This window comes from Archocentrus centrarchus, chromosome 14, assembly GCF_007364275.1.
Source record: "Archocentrus centrarchus isolate MPI-CPG fArcCen1 chromosome 14, fArcCen1, whole genome shotgun sequence".
NCBI lineage: Eukaryota > Metazoa > Chordata > Actinopteri > Cichliformes > Cichlidae > Archocentrus > Archocentrus centrarchus.
Genome location: NC_044359.1, coordinates 10,384,390 through 10,398,465, shown reverse-complemented (window position 1 = coordinate 10,398,465; position 14,076 = coordinate 10,384,390). Strand labels below are relative to the sequence as shown.

Here is a 14,076-nt window from a genome sequence, read left to right as displayed (position 1 = left end):
AGTTACCTAAAACTAAATCTGCTGCTGGTAATTTGACTCCTTTCTAGTCATGTACAAACTCACCACTTATTGGAAGAGCATTTGACACTGTTACTCTGAAGCATTTGGAGAGAACTGGGATGCATTTACAGCCGTCACTGGTGTGACCAGCTCTTTACTCTTCAATTTCTGTAAACAAACATTAACAGACTGCAAAAAGTTATTACAGCAGTGGAACGACGACGTTGTACCCACATTTGAGCACTGAATGGTACAAATGCCAAATACATTTAGAGACAGATTTTTCAGTGAAAACAGACTCAATATATTTGAGAGGCCCTAGAAGCCTGCGTGGGCATTTTTGAAAGGGAATAATTAATATGCTGTATGTGTGCTTATTTTTCTATCTTTCCTTAATATTTTTTGCATTTACATTAACTTATATTTTATCTTAGTACAAGTTTTAATGCTGTATTAAAAAGGTAGCGGTGGCTATTGTTAGATGTGTTTTTGTTTTTTAATGCACGTATTGAAAGTTAACTGAAACTAAACTAGGCATGGCAAAACATTAAATTACAAATTAAAACAAAATAAAATATGGAGAAACTGTCCCCGACTTTGTTAGTCTGGGAACATTTCCCAACACAACTCGTCTGATGAGGATTTGGTGCACATTTATCACAGAGTGGGATGTGCATGCAAACATGCAACCTCCACACTGAAAAGCCTCAGCTGCCTGCAGATTCAAACCAAGGATCTTCTTGCTGTCAGGGGACTGTGCTCAAAACTCCAATTATAACAGTTTAATATTTTAATTTTAATATTTTAACTTTAGCATTACACCTTTAATGAACGGTGTATGGATTTTTTTTTTTAATTCAACATCCGCAGCAAAGCAATTTCTCCTCTGGGACTGAAGTGTTTTGATTTTGAATACCAGTCATTATGAGGCACTCATGTCACCACTTTTATTTTGAAGGCGTCCTGCTTCATTTCGTGCGCGTTGCCGCTGTTGAAGCAGACTTTGCACCGACAGATAAGTCCTGAAAGTTGGCCCCGTCATGAGGACCAGCTTGTACCTTGAGGTCAGACCGTCAGTAGGAGTGTGAAGAGCCGGGAGATGACCAATCTGTGGGTTTCCGTAGCGGCGCTGGGGGTTTCGGTGCTCCTCAGCGAGGCGATCCGTACCGCAGCGCGTCTTTTCCCGGGAGCTTACCAGATTTACCTGCTGGAGGCGGCATCCACCTTCCAGCTCTGCTGCTGCACTCACGAACTCAAACTGCTGGGCGAGACGGGCCAGCTGGAGCTCTCCGTCAGCCTGGCTCTCACCTACACCGTGACTGTAATCCACCTGATAACTTTCCGGGAGGCCACGTGCAACCCCACCGCGGCTCTGGAGCGTGTGTGTCGCGGCACCAGCAGCGTTAGGGCGGCCGGCGTCCTCGTAGCTCTCCAGTTCGCAGCTGCTATCGCCGCGCAGCTTTTCGTCGCCTCCGTGTGGTCGTTAGGTCTCTCCGACATCCACCTGCGGCACCAGAGGTTTGGGTTCAGGTGCTTCGACCCCCTCGGTGGGACGCTGCTGGAGGCCGCGGCGGTGGAGCTGGCCTGCGCCTTCATCGTCCAGGCTGCCTGCATGCATGGCCACAGACTGGACGAAAAGTTGAGAGTTCACTTCGTCGCTGCTGTTGTCACTGTTGCAGTTTACGCAGGTGTGTTAATGAGGAGCAGCTCAGAGCAGCGCTGAAACCAGCAACCGCTTAATTTTTATTAAGCCACAAACATCCTACACATTTTACACAACTGTAAATGAGTAAAGGAAAGCCCTTTAAATTTATTTAATGCAAAAAGAGAAGCAAACATAAACGAACATAAGCGCATCATTTTTCTTTTGTATTTCTGATTTAATGATCTATACGATGATGGTGAATGTTGCCAGTGGATGCCCTGCAGGTTGGAAGTCAGTCAGATGACAGAGGAATTCTGGAGTAGGAGAGAGTAGTGATGTAGCTGAAGGGGACAGTACAGGAAAATATTCAAAGGAAGAGGTTAGCAAAGAAAAATTGGTATAGTTGGGGGATGAGTTTGAGTAATTTTAAATTAAATTAAATTTTTTTCTTTTCACAAAGTACCTAAGAGACAGATCTCAGTTTCTGCAGCATTCATGTGTCCCATACACTGCACAGCCACAGGCACACTGGTTTTATTAATACTAGGAGAAAGACTTTGATCATGAATACTGACTGGGAGTCATTCATCTTTACAGAAAGCTTCAGTTGTGGTGCTCTGCAAATAGCTGAGTGCATATCTATGTCCAAAACAAAGTCTAAGCATGACTAAAATAATGATTAACTAACTCAAATCTGATCAAACGCCATCCATCCATCTATTTTCTTCCACTGGGGCCAGGTCACGGGGGCAGCAGCCTAAGCAGAGAAGCTCAGACCTCCCTCCCCCTCAACTCGTCTCTGAGCCAGAGTTGGCAGTCCACTCCTTTCCGGCTGAGGACCATGGCCTCAGACTTAGAGGTGCTAATTCTCATGCCATCCACTTCACACTGGACTGCAAACCATTCCACTGCGAGCTGGAGGCCAACACCCGATGAAGCCAACAGGTGCATCATCCACAAAAAAGCAGAGATTCTGAGGCCACCGAGGCAGAAGCCTTCCGCCACTGTGCTACGCCTAGAAATTCTGTCCATAAAAATTATGAACAAAATCGGTGACAAAGGGCAGCCCTGGCAAAGTCCAACAGCCACAGGAAATGAGTCCAACTTATTGCTGGCAATACAAACCAAGTTCTGGCTGTGATTGTACAGGGACTGAATGGCCCACAACAACGGACCAGACACCCTCTGGTCTCCCTTCTTAAAGATGGGGACCACCACCCCAGTCTGCCAATCCAGTGGCACTGACCCAGATCTCCACGTGATGTTACAGAGGTGTGTCAACCAAGACAGCCCTACAACATCCAGAGCCTTGAGGAACTCAGGGCGAATCTCCTCCACCCCAGGGGCTCTGCCACCAAGGAGTTGTTTAACTACCTCAGTGACCTCACCCCCAGTGATGGGTGAGTGATCCCCCTCATCCCCAGACGCTGCTTCTGCTACAGAAGGTGTGTCAGTGGGATTAAGGCGGTCCTCAAAGTATTCCTTCCACCACCTGACTATAGCCTCAGTCAGCAGCGCCCCACCCGCACTATACACCATGTGAGTAGAGCACTGCTTTCCCCTCCTGAGTCACCTGACAGTTTGCCAGAATCGCCGTCTGAAAGTCTTTTTCCATGGCCTTACTGAATTCCTCCCACATCCAAGTTTATGTGTCGGCTACCACCCGAGCCTCGAGCAGAGGATGTACTTCCTGCGGCAGTTGAAGAAATTCAACTTGCCAGCAAGGACCATGGTGCAGTTCTATACTGCCATCATTGAGTCCATCCTTACCTCCTCCATCACTGTGTGGTACGCTGGAGCCACCACTAGGGACAAACAGAGACTACAGCGCGTTGTGCACTCTGCTGAGAAGGTGATTGGCTGTAACCTCCCATCTCTCCAGGACCTGTACACCTCCAGGACACTGGGGCGTGCAGGTCGGATCACAGCCGACCACTCTCACCCTGGGCACAGACTTTTTGACCCTCTCCCCTCAGGCAGGAGGCTACGGTCCATACGGACCAGAACCTCCCGCCATAAGAACAGTTTCTTCCCCTCTGCTGTTGGACTCATGAACAATTACCCTAAGACTGTTACCACCACCCTCCACAAACGCTGATGACCCTATGTCTATGCACCTGTCTGACTGCACTGATGTACATATTAGTGGAATATAGTCTACATTCTTCTATCTTTTAATTAGTCTCTGCACTGTATATTTTGTAATTTTGTAATATTGTGCTATAGTTATAGCTCTAATATCTCTGTATATTTGCAATTTGTATACTTGTATATTGTCTTATAGTTTTTATACTTATTTGTTTTTTTCTGTAAGCACGAAGTACCGCAGCAATTTCCTAATGCTGTGAACCTGTTCACCCATATGGCAATAAAAACCTTCTGATTCTGATTCTGATTCTGATTCTCTTGGCCTGCCCGTACCCGTCAGCTGCCTCCAGAGTCCCACAGGCTAACCAAGCCCAATAGGACTCCTCCTTCAGCTTGATTGCTCCCTTCACCTCGAGTGACCACCATCTGGTTCGGGGATTGCCACCACGAAAGGCACCAACCACCTTGCAGCCACAGCTCTGAGCAGCAACCTCAACAATGGAGGTGCGGAACACTGCCCATTCAGACCCAGTGTCCTCAGCTTCTCTCGGAATGGTACTTAACTTCTGCCAGAGGTGAAAGTTGAAGATCTCGTGGAGTGGGGCCTCTGCCAGGCATTCCCAGCGCACCCTTAAAATAAATATACCCAGTGCACGGGTATATTCAGCATACTCCCCCACCACCTGATCCAGCTCACCACCAGGTGGTGATCAGTTGACAACTCAGCTCCTCTCTTCACCCGAGTGTCCAGAACATATTGCGGCAGATCTGATGATACGATTATAAAATCGATCATCGACCTGCGACCTAGGGTGTTCTGGTGCCACGTGCACTTATGGACAGCCTTATGTTCGAACATGGTGTTCGTTGTGGACAAACTGCGCAGCAGTCCAATAACAAAGCACTATTCGGGTTCAGATCAGCCAGGCCGTTCCTCCCAATCACGCCCCTCCAGGTCTCACTGTCACTGCCCACATGAGCATTGAAGTCTCCCACTAGGACGATGGAGTCACCAAATGAGCACCCTGCCCGGCGATTTCAAGAAGGGTGGGTACTCTTAAGGGTCATTTGACACTTAAGCGCAAACAACAGTCAGGACCTGTTCCCTGGCCCGAAGGCCTAGGGAAGCAGCCCTCTCGTCCACCGGTGAAAACTCCAACATACAGGCAACAAGCCGAGAGGATACTGTACAAGAATACCCACCCCAGCTCGCCGCCTCTCACCAAGGGCAACTCCAGACTGGAACAGAGTCCAGCCCCTCTGCAGGAGACTGGTTCCAGAGCCCAGGTGTTGTGGTGAGCCCGGCTATATCTAACCAGTATCTCTCAACCTCACACACTAGCTCAGGCTCCTTCCCCACCAGAGAGGTGACATTCCATGTCCTAGTAGCCAGTCTCGATAGCCGGGGATCAGTCCGTCAGGGCCTCCGTTCTTGGCCACCACCTGACACACATTGCACAGGACCCCTACGACGCCTCCTGTGGTTAAATGCACTTTCACTTAAAATTCAAATGGTCGATTTTTGTTTGAAAACCTAAGGGTCAGTTTTGTGCCTGTGGCACGAATGCTGTTGTTCATTCCCCACCCCCACCACACACACACACACACACACACACACACACACACACACACATGACACTCCGACTTTCACACAAAGGTTGTTTTATTGTTTAATTTACACAGGGTCTACACAGGTATTTGTGGCTGGGTTCACCTCTCTCCCCTTCCAGCTACTGCATAAAAAAAAAAACACAAAACACATCATGAAAACTCGTGTCAGGCAGCTGCACTCCCCTGACGCCCCTCCCTGAACCCACTGCCCCACCTCTCCCCTGCAGCCATGCCCCAAACCACACCCTGCCACCACAGTGCCCCATACACCGCACAGCTACAGGAACACTGGTTTTTAAGAACAATCCTGCACATGAACGCTGCTGGGAGTAATGGAAATCACCAGGAGTCATCCGTGCAGTCATGGTGGCCTTTTAGAAGCCAAAACCCTGGAAACCACATCACAGATCCATAGAATCCAAATCTAAGCAGCATTACTAAAATAATGATTACTGTGCTACTAAATCAAACCATCCCATGAGCCTTTGTGCTTGTAAAACTACAAAAACCACAAAAGTGCAAATTATTAAATGTGCATTTACACTCCTCAGCATACAGGTAAAATGTACAGATGGCTCAACATGAGTACAGTAAATTAATCATTCTTCCATCTTTTGTTTCGTGCAGGTGGAAATATTTCAGGAGCTATTTTCAACCCGGTTCTGGCCTTCTCCGTTCAGTTCCCCTGCAGCGGCCACACCTACCTGGAGTATTGCTTTGTGTACTGGCTGGGACCCGTTTTAGGTAAGCATCAGACTGGATGGTGCGATAAGCAGCTGCTGACTTGATCTCCACATTTAGATGTGAGAGAGTCCAAGAAGATTCACTGAAAGGTCAGACTGTCGAACAAATGCATCCTGCACCCTACTTCATGTTTTGATTAGGATGACTGTCTTCTAAATAAAGAGGCATTTATGTTGTGCCTGACGTATTTTTTGTTTGTGCATTACCAAAGTAACCTCCTCTGTCTAACACATGTGCCTGCAGGCGTGGCGAGCTGCATCCTGCTGTTTGAGAAGATCGTCCCTTTCCTTTCTGGTAAGAGCACCATCGGGCTGGACGTTCCCGCCGTCCAGAAAGAGAAGACCCAGTAGCTGCGAGTGACACAGGTCGTGCCTGTTTTTAAAGCGTTTTATACCTTGTGTCTTAATGGTTATTACTTGTTATTAATGCTGCAGGTTTGCCTCATCTTTAGAAAGTAAATGCATAAAAAAATAGACACACTGTAATGTGTCTGTACTGTCAGGGTAAATAGCACTTTCACTGTCATTGACCAAAAAAATGTCAGCCCACTATTGTTGCTAAGCTGTTGAATAAACTGTTAGAAAATGGTGCAACAAAGCTGCAGCATTTCAGTAATCAGAACACTGCAGGTGTTACTCTGATGTAATTTTACGGGTGAGAAATAACAGATTCTGGGGCTTAAGGCTGACCTGAAATCTTAATTGGCCTTTCTTTTTGTGCAGTTGAATATTTGCTTAGCTATAATGATTCTATAGCTACCAAAAGAGCATAAAATATGTTGGTGTGCTGCTAACTGCAGCAACTTTTTCTAGCCTGCACACATTATGTTTTGAAGGCAGGAAAACAGCCCCTGGATATGCACTGTTTTTAATGCTTAATTAATTTCATATTTGATTCTTATTTAGTCTCAAGATTTATGCAAAAGTGTTTTAAGTTTTGCCAAAACAGATGAAGAGTGTCAGAAGCACAGCATCGAGGAATGTATGTAATAATATGTTGAATGTATATTGCTGCTTATATCACTGCACACATGACGAAGCTGCAGAACATCAGAAGCACACTTATTTTTAGAACATGAAATTCTGCACGTGTAACTGAAAGAAAGCACAACCAACTAAGTGGTTAATATGCAATTAGGTGAGACAGCGCACCTACTAAAATTGATGTTTTTCTCTATGCAGTTTGGTAGATTATAAATATTTGAGCAGCTTTATTTAAGTTCACACACAGTGCCAGACTTTCAGCTGCTCCCAGCGGTGTCGGCTAACGCAGCCCCTCCATTTATTTTGGCTTGGCATGATGCTAGGAGTACACTAGCTTTATAAATAAATAAATAAACAAACAAAAATCTGCAAAATCAAATATGTAGAGCCATCAGCTGTGGTGACCTCTCGTGAATAAAGGAGCACATATTCTACAGTCCTGTCCAGTCTTAAAATGCCATAAAACAATATTACAGTGTTTAATTTACTCATATTCCCAAACTGGGTGTTTCCAAAGCCTTAAACCTTTGGATTGCACCGAAGTGTTTCCACTTCACTGAACATGTAAACGGGGCTAAAGAAAACTGGACTTCAGTTTTAGGACATGCTGATGGTGGTTTGGTTGGTTCTGGGTGACCAGAGCTTTTACCTGTTCTCTGGTGAGACTCATGTTTGGCTTTGTTCGCGTGTCTGTCTGCTAAATTACTGTGTTTTCAGTGTCCGCACACAGTTAAAAGTTCTGGCACTAGTATAAGATTTGGTGCTGGTGAGATTTTTGGTATTTTATTTTTGGGCACCACACTGAAGTTTCTGGGCATAATAACAGCTGACCTCAAATACCTCCCCTGCAATGCAAGCTTCTGAGAATAAAACTGGTATAATTATTTTTGAATAAGAATGTGATTAAACACAGATGCCTGTCTACACAATGTGCAATGATTTTGGATAGAAGGTTTTCTATTTGTTGTAATTTAAATGCAGTATTTTGATTAAAAATATCTAATTTAAAAATGTTATTGCTGTATTTTTTGTTGTTTTTTTTTTTTAAGGTTGTGGAGAAATTTAATGCAGACACTCAGGTTTTCCCATCACTGCCAAAAATATTCGCCCATCCAAATCATTGAATTCAGGTGTTCCAGTCACCTCCGTGGCCACAGGTGTATAAACCAGCACCTAGGCATGCAGACTGTTTCCACAAACATTAGTGAAAGAATTGGTCGCTCTCAGGAGCTCAGTGAGCTCAGTGTGGTATTGTGATAGGATGACACCTGTGCAACAAGTCCGGTTGTGAAATTTCCTCACTACTAAATATTCCACAGTCAACTGTTAGTGGTATTATAAAAAATTGGACATGATTGGAAATGACAACAACTCAGCCACAAAGTGATAAGCTACATCAATCACTGCAGAACTCCAAGCTTCATGTGGCCTTGGTGGGGGGTGGGGGTTATGGTGTGGGGTTGTTTTTCAGGAGTTGGGCTCGGCCCCCTAGTTCCAGTGAAAGGAACTCTTAATGCTTCAGCATACCAAGACATTTTGGACAGCTTCATGCTCCCAGCTTTGTGGAAACAATTTGGGGATGGCCCCTTCGTGTTCCAACATGACCATAGGTCCATAAAGACATGGATGAGTGAGTTTGGTGTGGAAGAATTTGACTGGCCTGCACGGAGTCCTGACCTCAACCCAATAGAACATCTTTGGGATGAATTAGTGGAGACTGAGCCAGGCCTTTTCATCCAACATCAGTGTCTGACCTCACAGATGTGCTTCTGGAAGAATGGTCAAAAATTCCCATAAGCACTACTAAACCTTGCAGAAAGACTTCCCAGAAGACTTGAAGCTGTTATAGCTGCAAAGGCCGACATCATATTAAACCCTGTGGATTAAGAATGGGATGTCACTCAAGTTTGTGTGTGTGAAGGCAGACGAGTGAATTCTTTTTTGCAATGTAGCATAATTTTGATATGATTTGATTATGAATATGAAGTTTAGCCATTTAAAACCTGCCTACTCTGCCTTTAAAGTGTAGTTTATATTTAGTTATTTGGGGTCTTTTAATCAGTGAAACATCAAACAAATGACAGTTAATCTCCTCTCTGACGTTTGGATTATCACACAAAGAAAAAGCCCATCAAATCCTCTCCTCCCCCAGAGCTCACATGGTACGGGTTACACAACACGACCTTTGTGCCCTCTCCTCCTCTTTGGCCTTCTCACACTCTCCAAACAAATGCCAAACACCAGCTTCTCTGTTTTTCCTCCACATGGATCATATTCAGCACATAACAGATGACAAACAAGCAACTGATGGCCCCTCGGCTCGTTAAACAAATGCACGGAGAGCTGCATCCTTTTAAACGTGCTGCATTGATGCCTGCTGACACACGCGCACATGCAGAGGGAACTGATGAACTGTGTGTCACGTGCTTATATTGGCTTGTCAGCTGTAAGGAGCTTTCTGCAGCTGATATGATTGCAGTTTATCTCACAGTGTGCCACTTTAGAAGAGTAGAGCTAAAGATCACAGCCACAACAAACGCCTCATATTACTCCTCTGACCCTCAGTCACTCGCTCATCTTACGTAAGAGTTTCTTTTATGAGCTTTAAACTGTGTCATCAGTGTTTATGATGGTGATGGGCAGCTTCCTTTGGCTCTGAGCTTTAAGTGGACTTGTTAAGCTTTTCCTTATTGTCTGGATGCTCACATTAAACATCACTAAAATTAAAAATAATAAATCTTTTTGCAGTTTATTTCTACTCAGTCTTACACCACAACTGCAAAGGGGATTTGTGTCTCTGGCTGGAACTGAACCAGAGACCTTTTGCTTGCCGAGTAAGTGCATAAACTACGACACTATTGAGCCACTGAATATGGTCAGATCCTTATGAACTCTGCTGAAGTACTTTTGAACTCTGTGAAAGGTTGTGGGGTAGCTGTATGTTATTCTGTGCTGATTCAGAAGCTTTTTCCGCTCTCAAAAACACAGGGAAGTGATTTAAGTTGGAAATGGAGTGCGAATGGGACAGGATCTTCAGGGAGATTAAAGTCATGTCAGGAGGCAAATAATTAAATTTAAGGCTGTGCATTGGCTTTACTGGACAAAGTGAGGAGGCTCATTTACTCTAAAGTCTAAGGCCCAGTTTCCCGTACAGGGATTATGTCTAATCCTGGACTGAAGTATTTTTTCCTATTGTGGTCTTCATTGACTTTTTCCTTTTAGTCTAGGACCATGCTTAATCCATGAACGGGAAACCGGCCGTAAGAGTTTAGATTAGAGTATTTGAAAATATTTCATATTTTGGAGATTCGGCATGCAGTCCCAGATTATTTGTACTGGGTGATGATACAGAATTAGAAGGAAAAACTGGATCCAAAGTAGCATTTGTGACAGGTAGACTGATTCTTTCAAGAAGATTTTGAGAATTCAGGAGTGGGCTGTGGAGATGGTTAGAGTTGCACCATTTGAAAGGATGTGATACAAATGTTTTGGAAGGCAACTTGATTTTAACTTGGCTCTCTCTGGCATTTTTTAATCAGTCATTGGTGGAAATAAGTTTCCAAAGGTATGGGTCCCCAAGGTATGGGGAGATCTTGGTCGGATGTTTTATAGTAACAGACACAAATGGGTTCGCTACTTATGATTAAATGTATTTATAACTGATTATAAGTGATGGCTCGTGTTCGGTAATATTGTATTTTGTGATGTGTTAACGCCCCCCCCCAAAAAAAAAAAATTTACCTTTACTGATCACATGATCAACATCTTCATACCCTTAGTCATCTTTCACTCTGCAAATGTCATTAAAACTAAATGCTTCATCATCCTCTATGCAGCAGCTTTTAGCATCTACCTGCTCTTCATACATCCTGTTGGCAGCGGTTGAATGTAACTCAACTAAAAGGGTGCACTGTTTCTAATCATTTCTGCATTTTAAGTGTCACATCTGGTCATGAGTTCACCTCAGCTGGTGGGTGCATGTGTGGATTTATCATCTCATATAGCACTGTCACCAAGTAGGGGGTCGTTTTTTTGACTGTTGAGTTTTCTCTGTAATTATTGTAGGGTCTTTACCTTATAATATAAAATGCCTTGAGCCGACTGTTATAACTTGGCGCTATATAAATAAAACTAAATCATAAATGAGTAAAGTTGACATCAGGTTTAAAACCCATTTTATTATGACAAATGTACAAGATCAGATTCTTAAGAAATAACAGTAAAGTTAACAAAAAAAAAAAAAAAAATGTAAAGGAGCAGACAAAAACATCAACAACCAGTCTACTAGGATCTATACACAGTGGACAGGGCATCTTTCCTCCCAGATTCATTATGAGGTAAATAGGAAACTTAACACTTCAGTCATTGGCACCGACCTCCTCCCTTATTAAGCTTTTCTCTCCATCCCTTCGCAGGTCTTGCTACTGGTTATTTCATAACCATGAGATACATATTAATACATTCTCCTTATCTCTGTGGAGAATATAAACAGGGTTACATACAGCACACAAACACTCTTTTACTCTGTCTCGACTCACCAGAACACACACACCTCTGTTACATCTGTAGAACCGGGTTTTCTATATTCTGTCCAGCTAATCTAAAAGCTAAATATTGTGTATAGACACCTACGCTGTGTGCTCTGCAAGCGGCACGTATAGGTTTTTTTTGTATTGGAAGTCATATTTTGGCCGTGGCCAGTATCAAAACAGTATGATAAATAGAGTGGTTTATCCTCTGAAGACCATGCTGAGACTAATTTACAAAATATTTTACAAACAGGTTTCACTCCCTCTCCGTCCTCGATTATTTTCTACGATGACTTCCCGTTCTCCCCGAGCTTCTGTGACGTGCCTTTAGCAGGTCAGTGCATGCTTACCTTTTGCAGTTTCACTGCAACATAATGTGTCTACTTCACGAGTCCTTCGGCACGAATGCGACAGGTCAGGAGATAACAGACATCCTGAAAACATGCCAGAGTTTTGGGATTTTGTTACAAAAAAAACTGTTGTGCCAATATTACTTCCCTACAAAAGAAAACTAAGAAACTCATGCAATCCCAAAGAATTGCCCAATATATTTTTCCATGATTAAAAAACTGCCTCTAAATATATTACAGCAAAAACTACAGATATACACAGACTGGTTCCAGCAGAGGTCAGTGAAGTCATTGGTTTGTCCCCCCCACCCTCGTTCTCCCTGCTCAAAACCTGCATCCCGATGCGGCGCTTCAAAACTAATAATCATATTGTTAGTTTGGTTTTCATAATCCTGATCTTACCCAAACCTGAGCTCAGGATTATGGAAACAGCTGATGTCAGAGACAGTAATCCAGGGGAGTGGAATAAAAAAAGAAAACAGGGTTTTAGAGCTGAGTGTCATTTTTAATGAAGGAGTATTACGGCTACATTAGAAAAAAATAATATATCTAAAGGATATTTAGTTATTCTGCTTTAAGTAGATGACCTTATTCTGGATATTTCAACTCCATTTTCAAAATGCTAAATTAAATCCTAATATTTAGTTTTCAATGTAAACCTAACACTCCTCCATCCATTTAAGATAAAATCTCCACCTGCCGCGAGGGATGATGTACAACGAAAATAAGACACTTTACATTTTTCCTCAAACAGACAACAGCAAATAAAGGTTTAGATATACTAAAAATATATTTATATATATATATATATAATTACTGAAAAAAATAAAATAAAATCACATGAATGTAATAAGATGCTAAACTAGTTCAGGAGGGAAGGAGAATTTCTTTTGGTTTCCCCAAACAAACTAAAACCTGGAATTTCAACCTCTGATGCTGATGGCAGTGCGTGTGTAGTTAAAATAATTATATATGTATACAATATACAAAAACTACTCTAACATTCAACGACCCATAAAAAAAAAAAAAAAATTCAAGGGGAGGACGAACGAAGGTTGGTCACATATATACATTCACACCTTCATACGATGAAAGAGGTTGAATATATTTCACTGTTTAGCATCGAGAGAAAAAAAATGGGAATAACGTGTTTTTTCCAACATTGTACGCACCATATTTGATCAGAAATAATCCACAGCTTTTATCAAATATATTTAAAAAACCAATTCATATGAAGCAGCAGCCCGTTAGCGAAGCACAAAGACTGGAAAAGAAAAATCCCCCTGTAGCTCTTCTAAAGCTCATCATGTAACAATCATGGTATAAAGGGCTAATTAGTGAAGTTTAAAAAGCTTTATAAGTGCCCCCAGGTGGATTTATTGGGACTGATAAAAAAAAAAAAAAAAAAAAATCATGTTTAGATTAATCAAAAATACCCTTAACCAGTGCCACGCCACGGCCCCCTCGGCTTTCGTCAGTCATAATAGAAGCGTGTTTGTGAACGTTTAAATTAAAAAAAAAAAAAAATCTGTTAAAAGCTGCTGTGAAAGGTCAGCATGCCAACAGGTTAAAGTAGTAGCTTATTGAGCTGCCTTTGTGCCAGGGTGGACTGGCTGCATCTGTCATCTCATCTAAGTCTGCCCGGTGAACTTGGTGCCAATTATGGAATGGTTTTTAGAGTTATTCAGCTTTCAAACAGACTATCAGGAACTATTCCCCACAGAGAATAAACAGTTTCAGAGCCAAAAGCGATTAAAACAAAAAAACTGAGATACAGGACGATGACAACAGGCGAAATGAGCGACACGTTCAGGGGACGAAAGTGGTTCAGTGGTGGAGCTGGAAGATGTGGGTGGTTGTGTGGGTAAACTGGTGATTTCCAAACAAATGAGCAATAAAATGTTGGTGCCCTTATTGGCTGCACGATCCCACGGGGACAATGCCAAGACTGGCAGTGGGGGGGTCCAGTTCTGGCTGTTGGTGAGACCGCGGAGAATCGGCTTCCAGATGACACAAGACAAATGGGCATGGAGGAGGTCGTTGGCTTGGGAGAGAATAATAAAGTTAAGCAATATAAAAATACAATACAACCAAAAAAAAAAAAAAAAAAAAAAAAACCAGTACAC

The 14,076-nt window shown here is 43.0% G+C and overlaps 1 protein-coding gene across 1 annotated transcript; it reads left to right on the top strand.

Moving 5' to 3' along the window:
• Positions 1-1,014: 1,014 nt before the first annotated feature.
• On the top strand, positions 1,015-8,046 carry LOC115792176 (aquaporin-11-like). The gene is made up of 3 exons (XM_030746604.1): positions 1,015-1,688; positions 5,972-6,088; positions 6,332-8,046. Exons 1-3 carry the CDS (start codon positions 1,100-1,102, stop codon positions 6,436-6,438), a joined length of 813 nt encoding a protein of 270 aa, XP_030602464.1. The 5' UTR covers positions 1,015-1,099; the 3' UTR covers positions 6,439-8,046.
• The last annotated feature ends 6,030 nt before the right edge of the window (positions 8,047-14,076 follow it).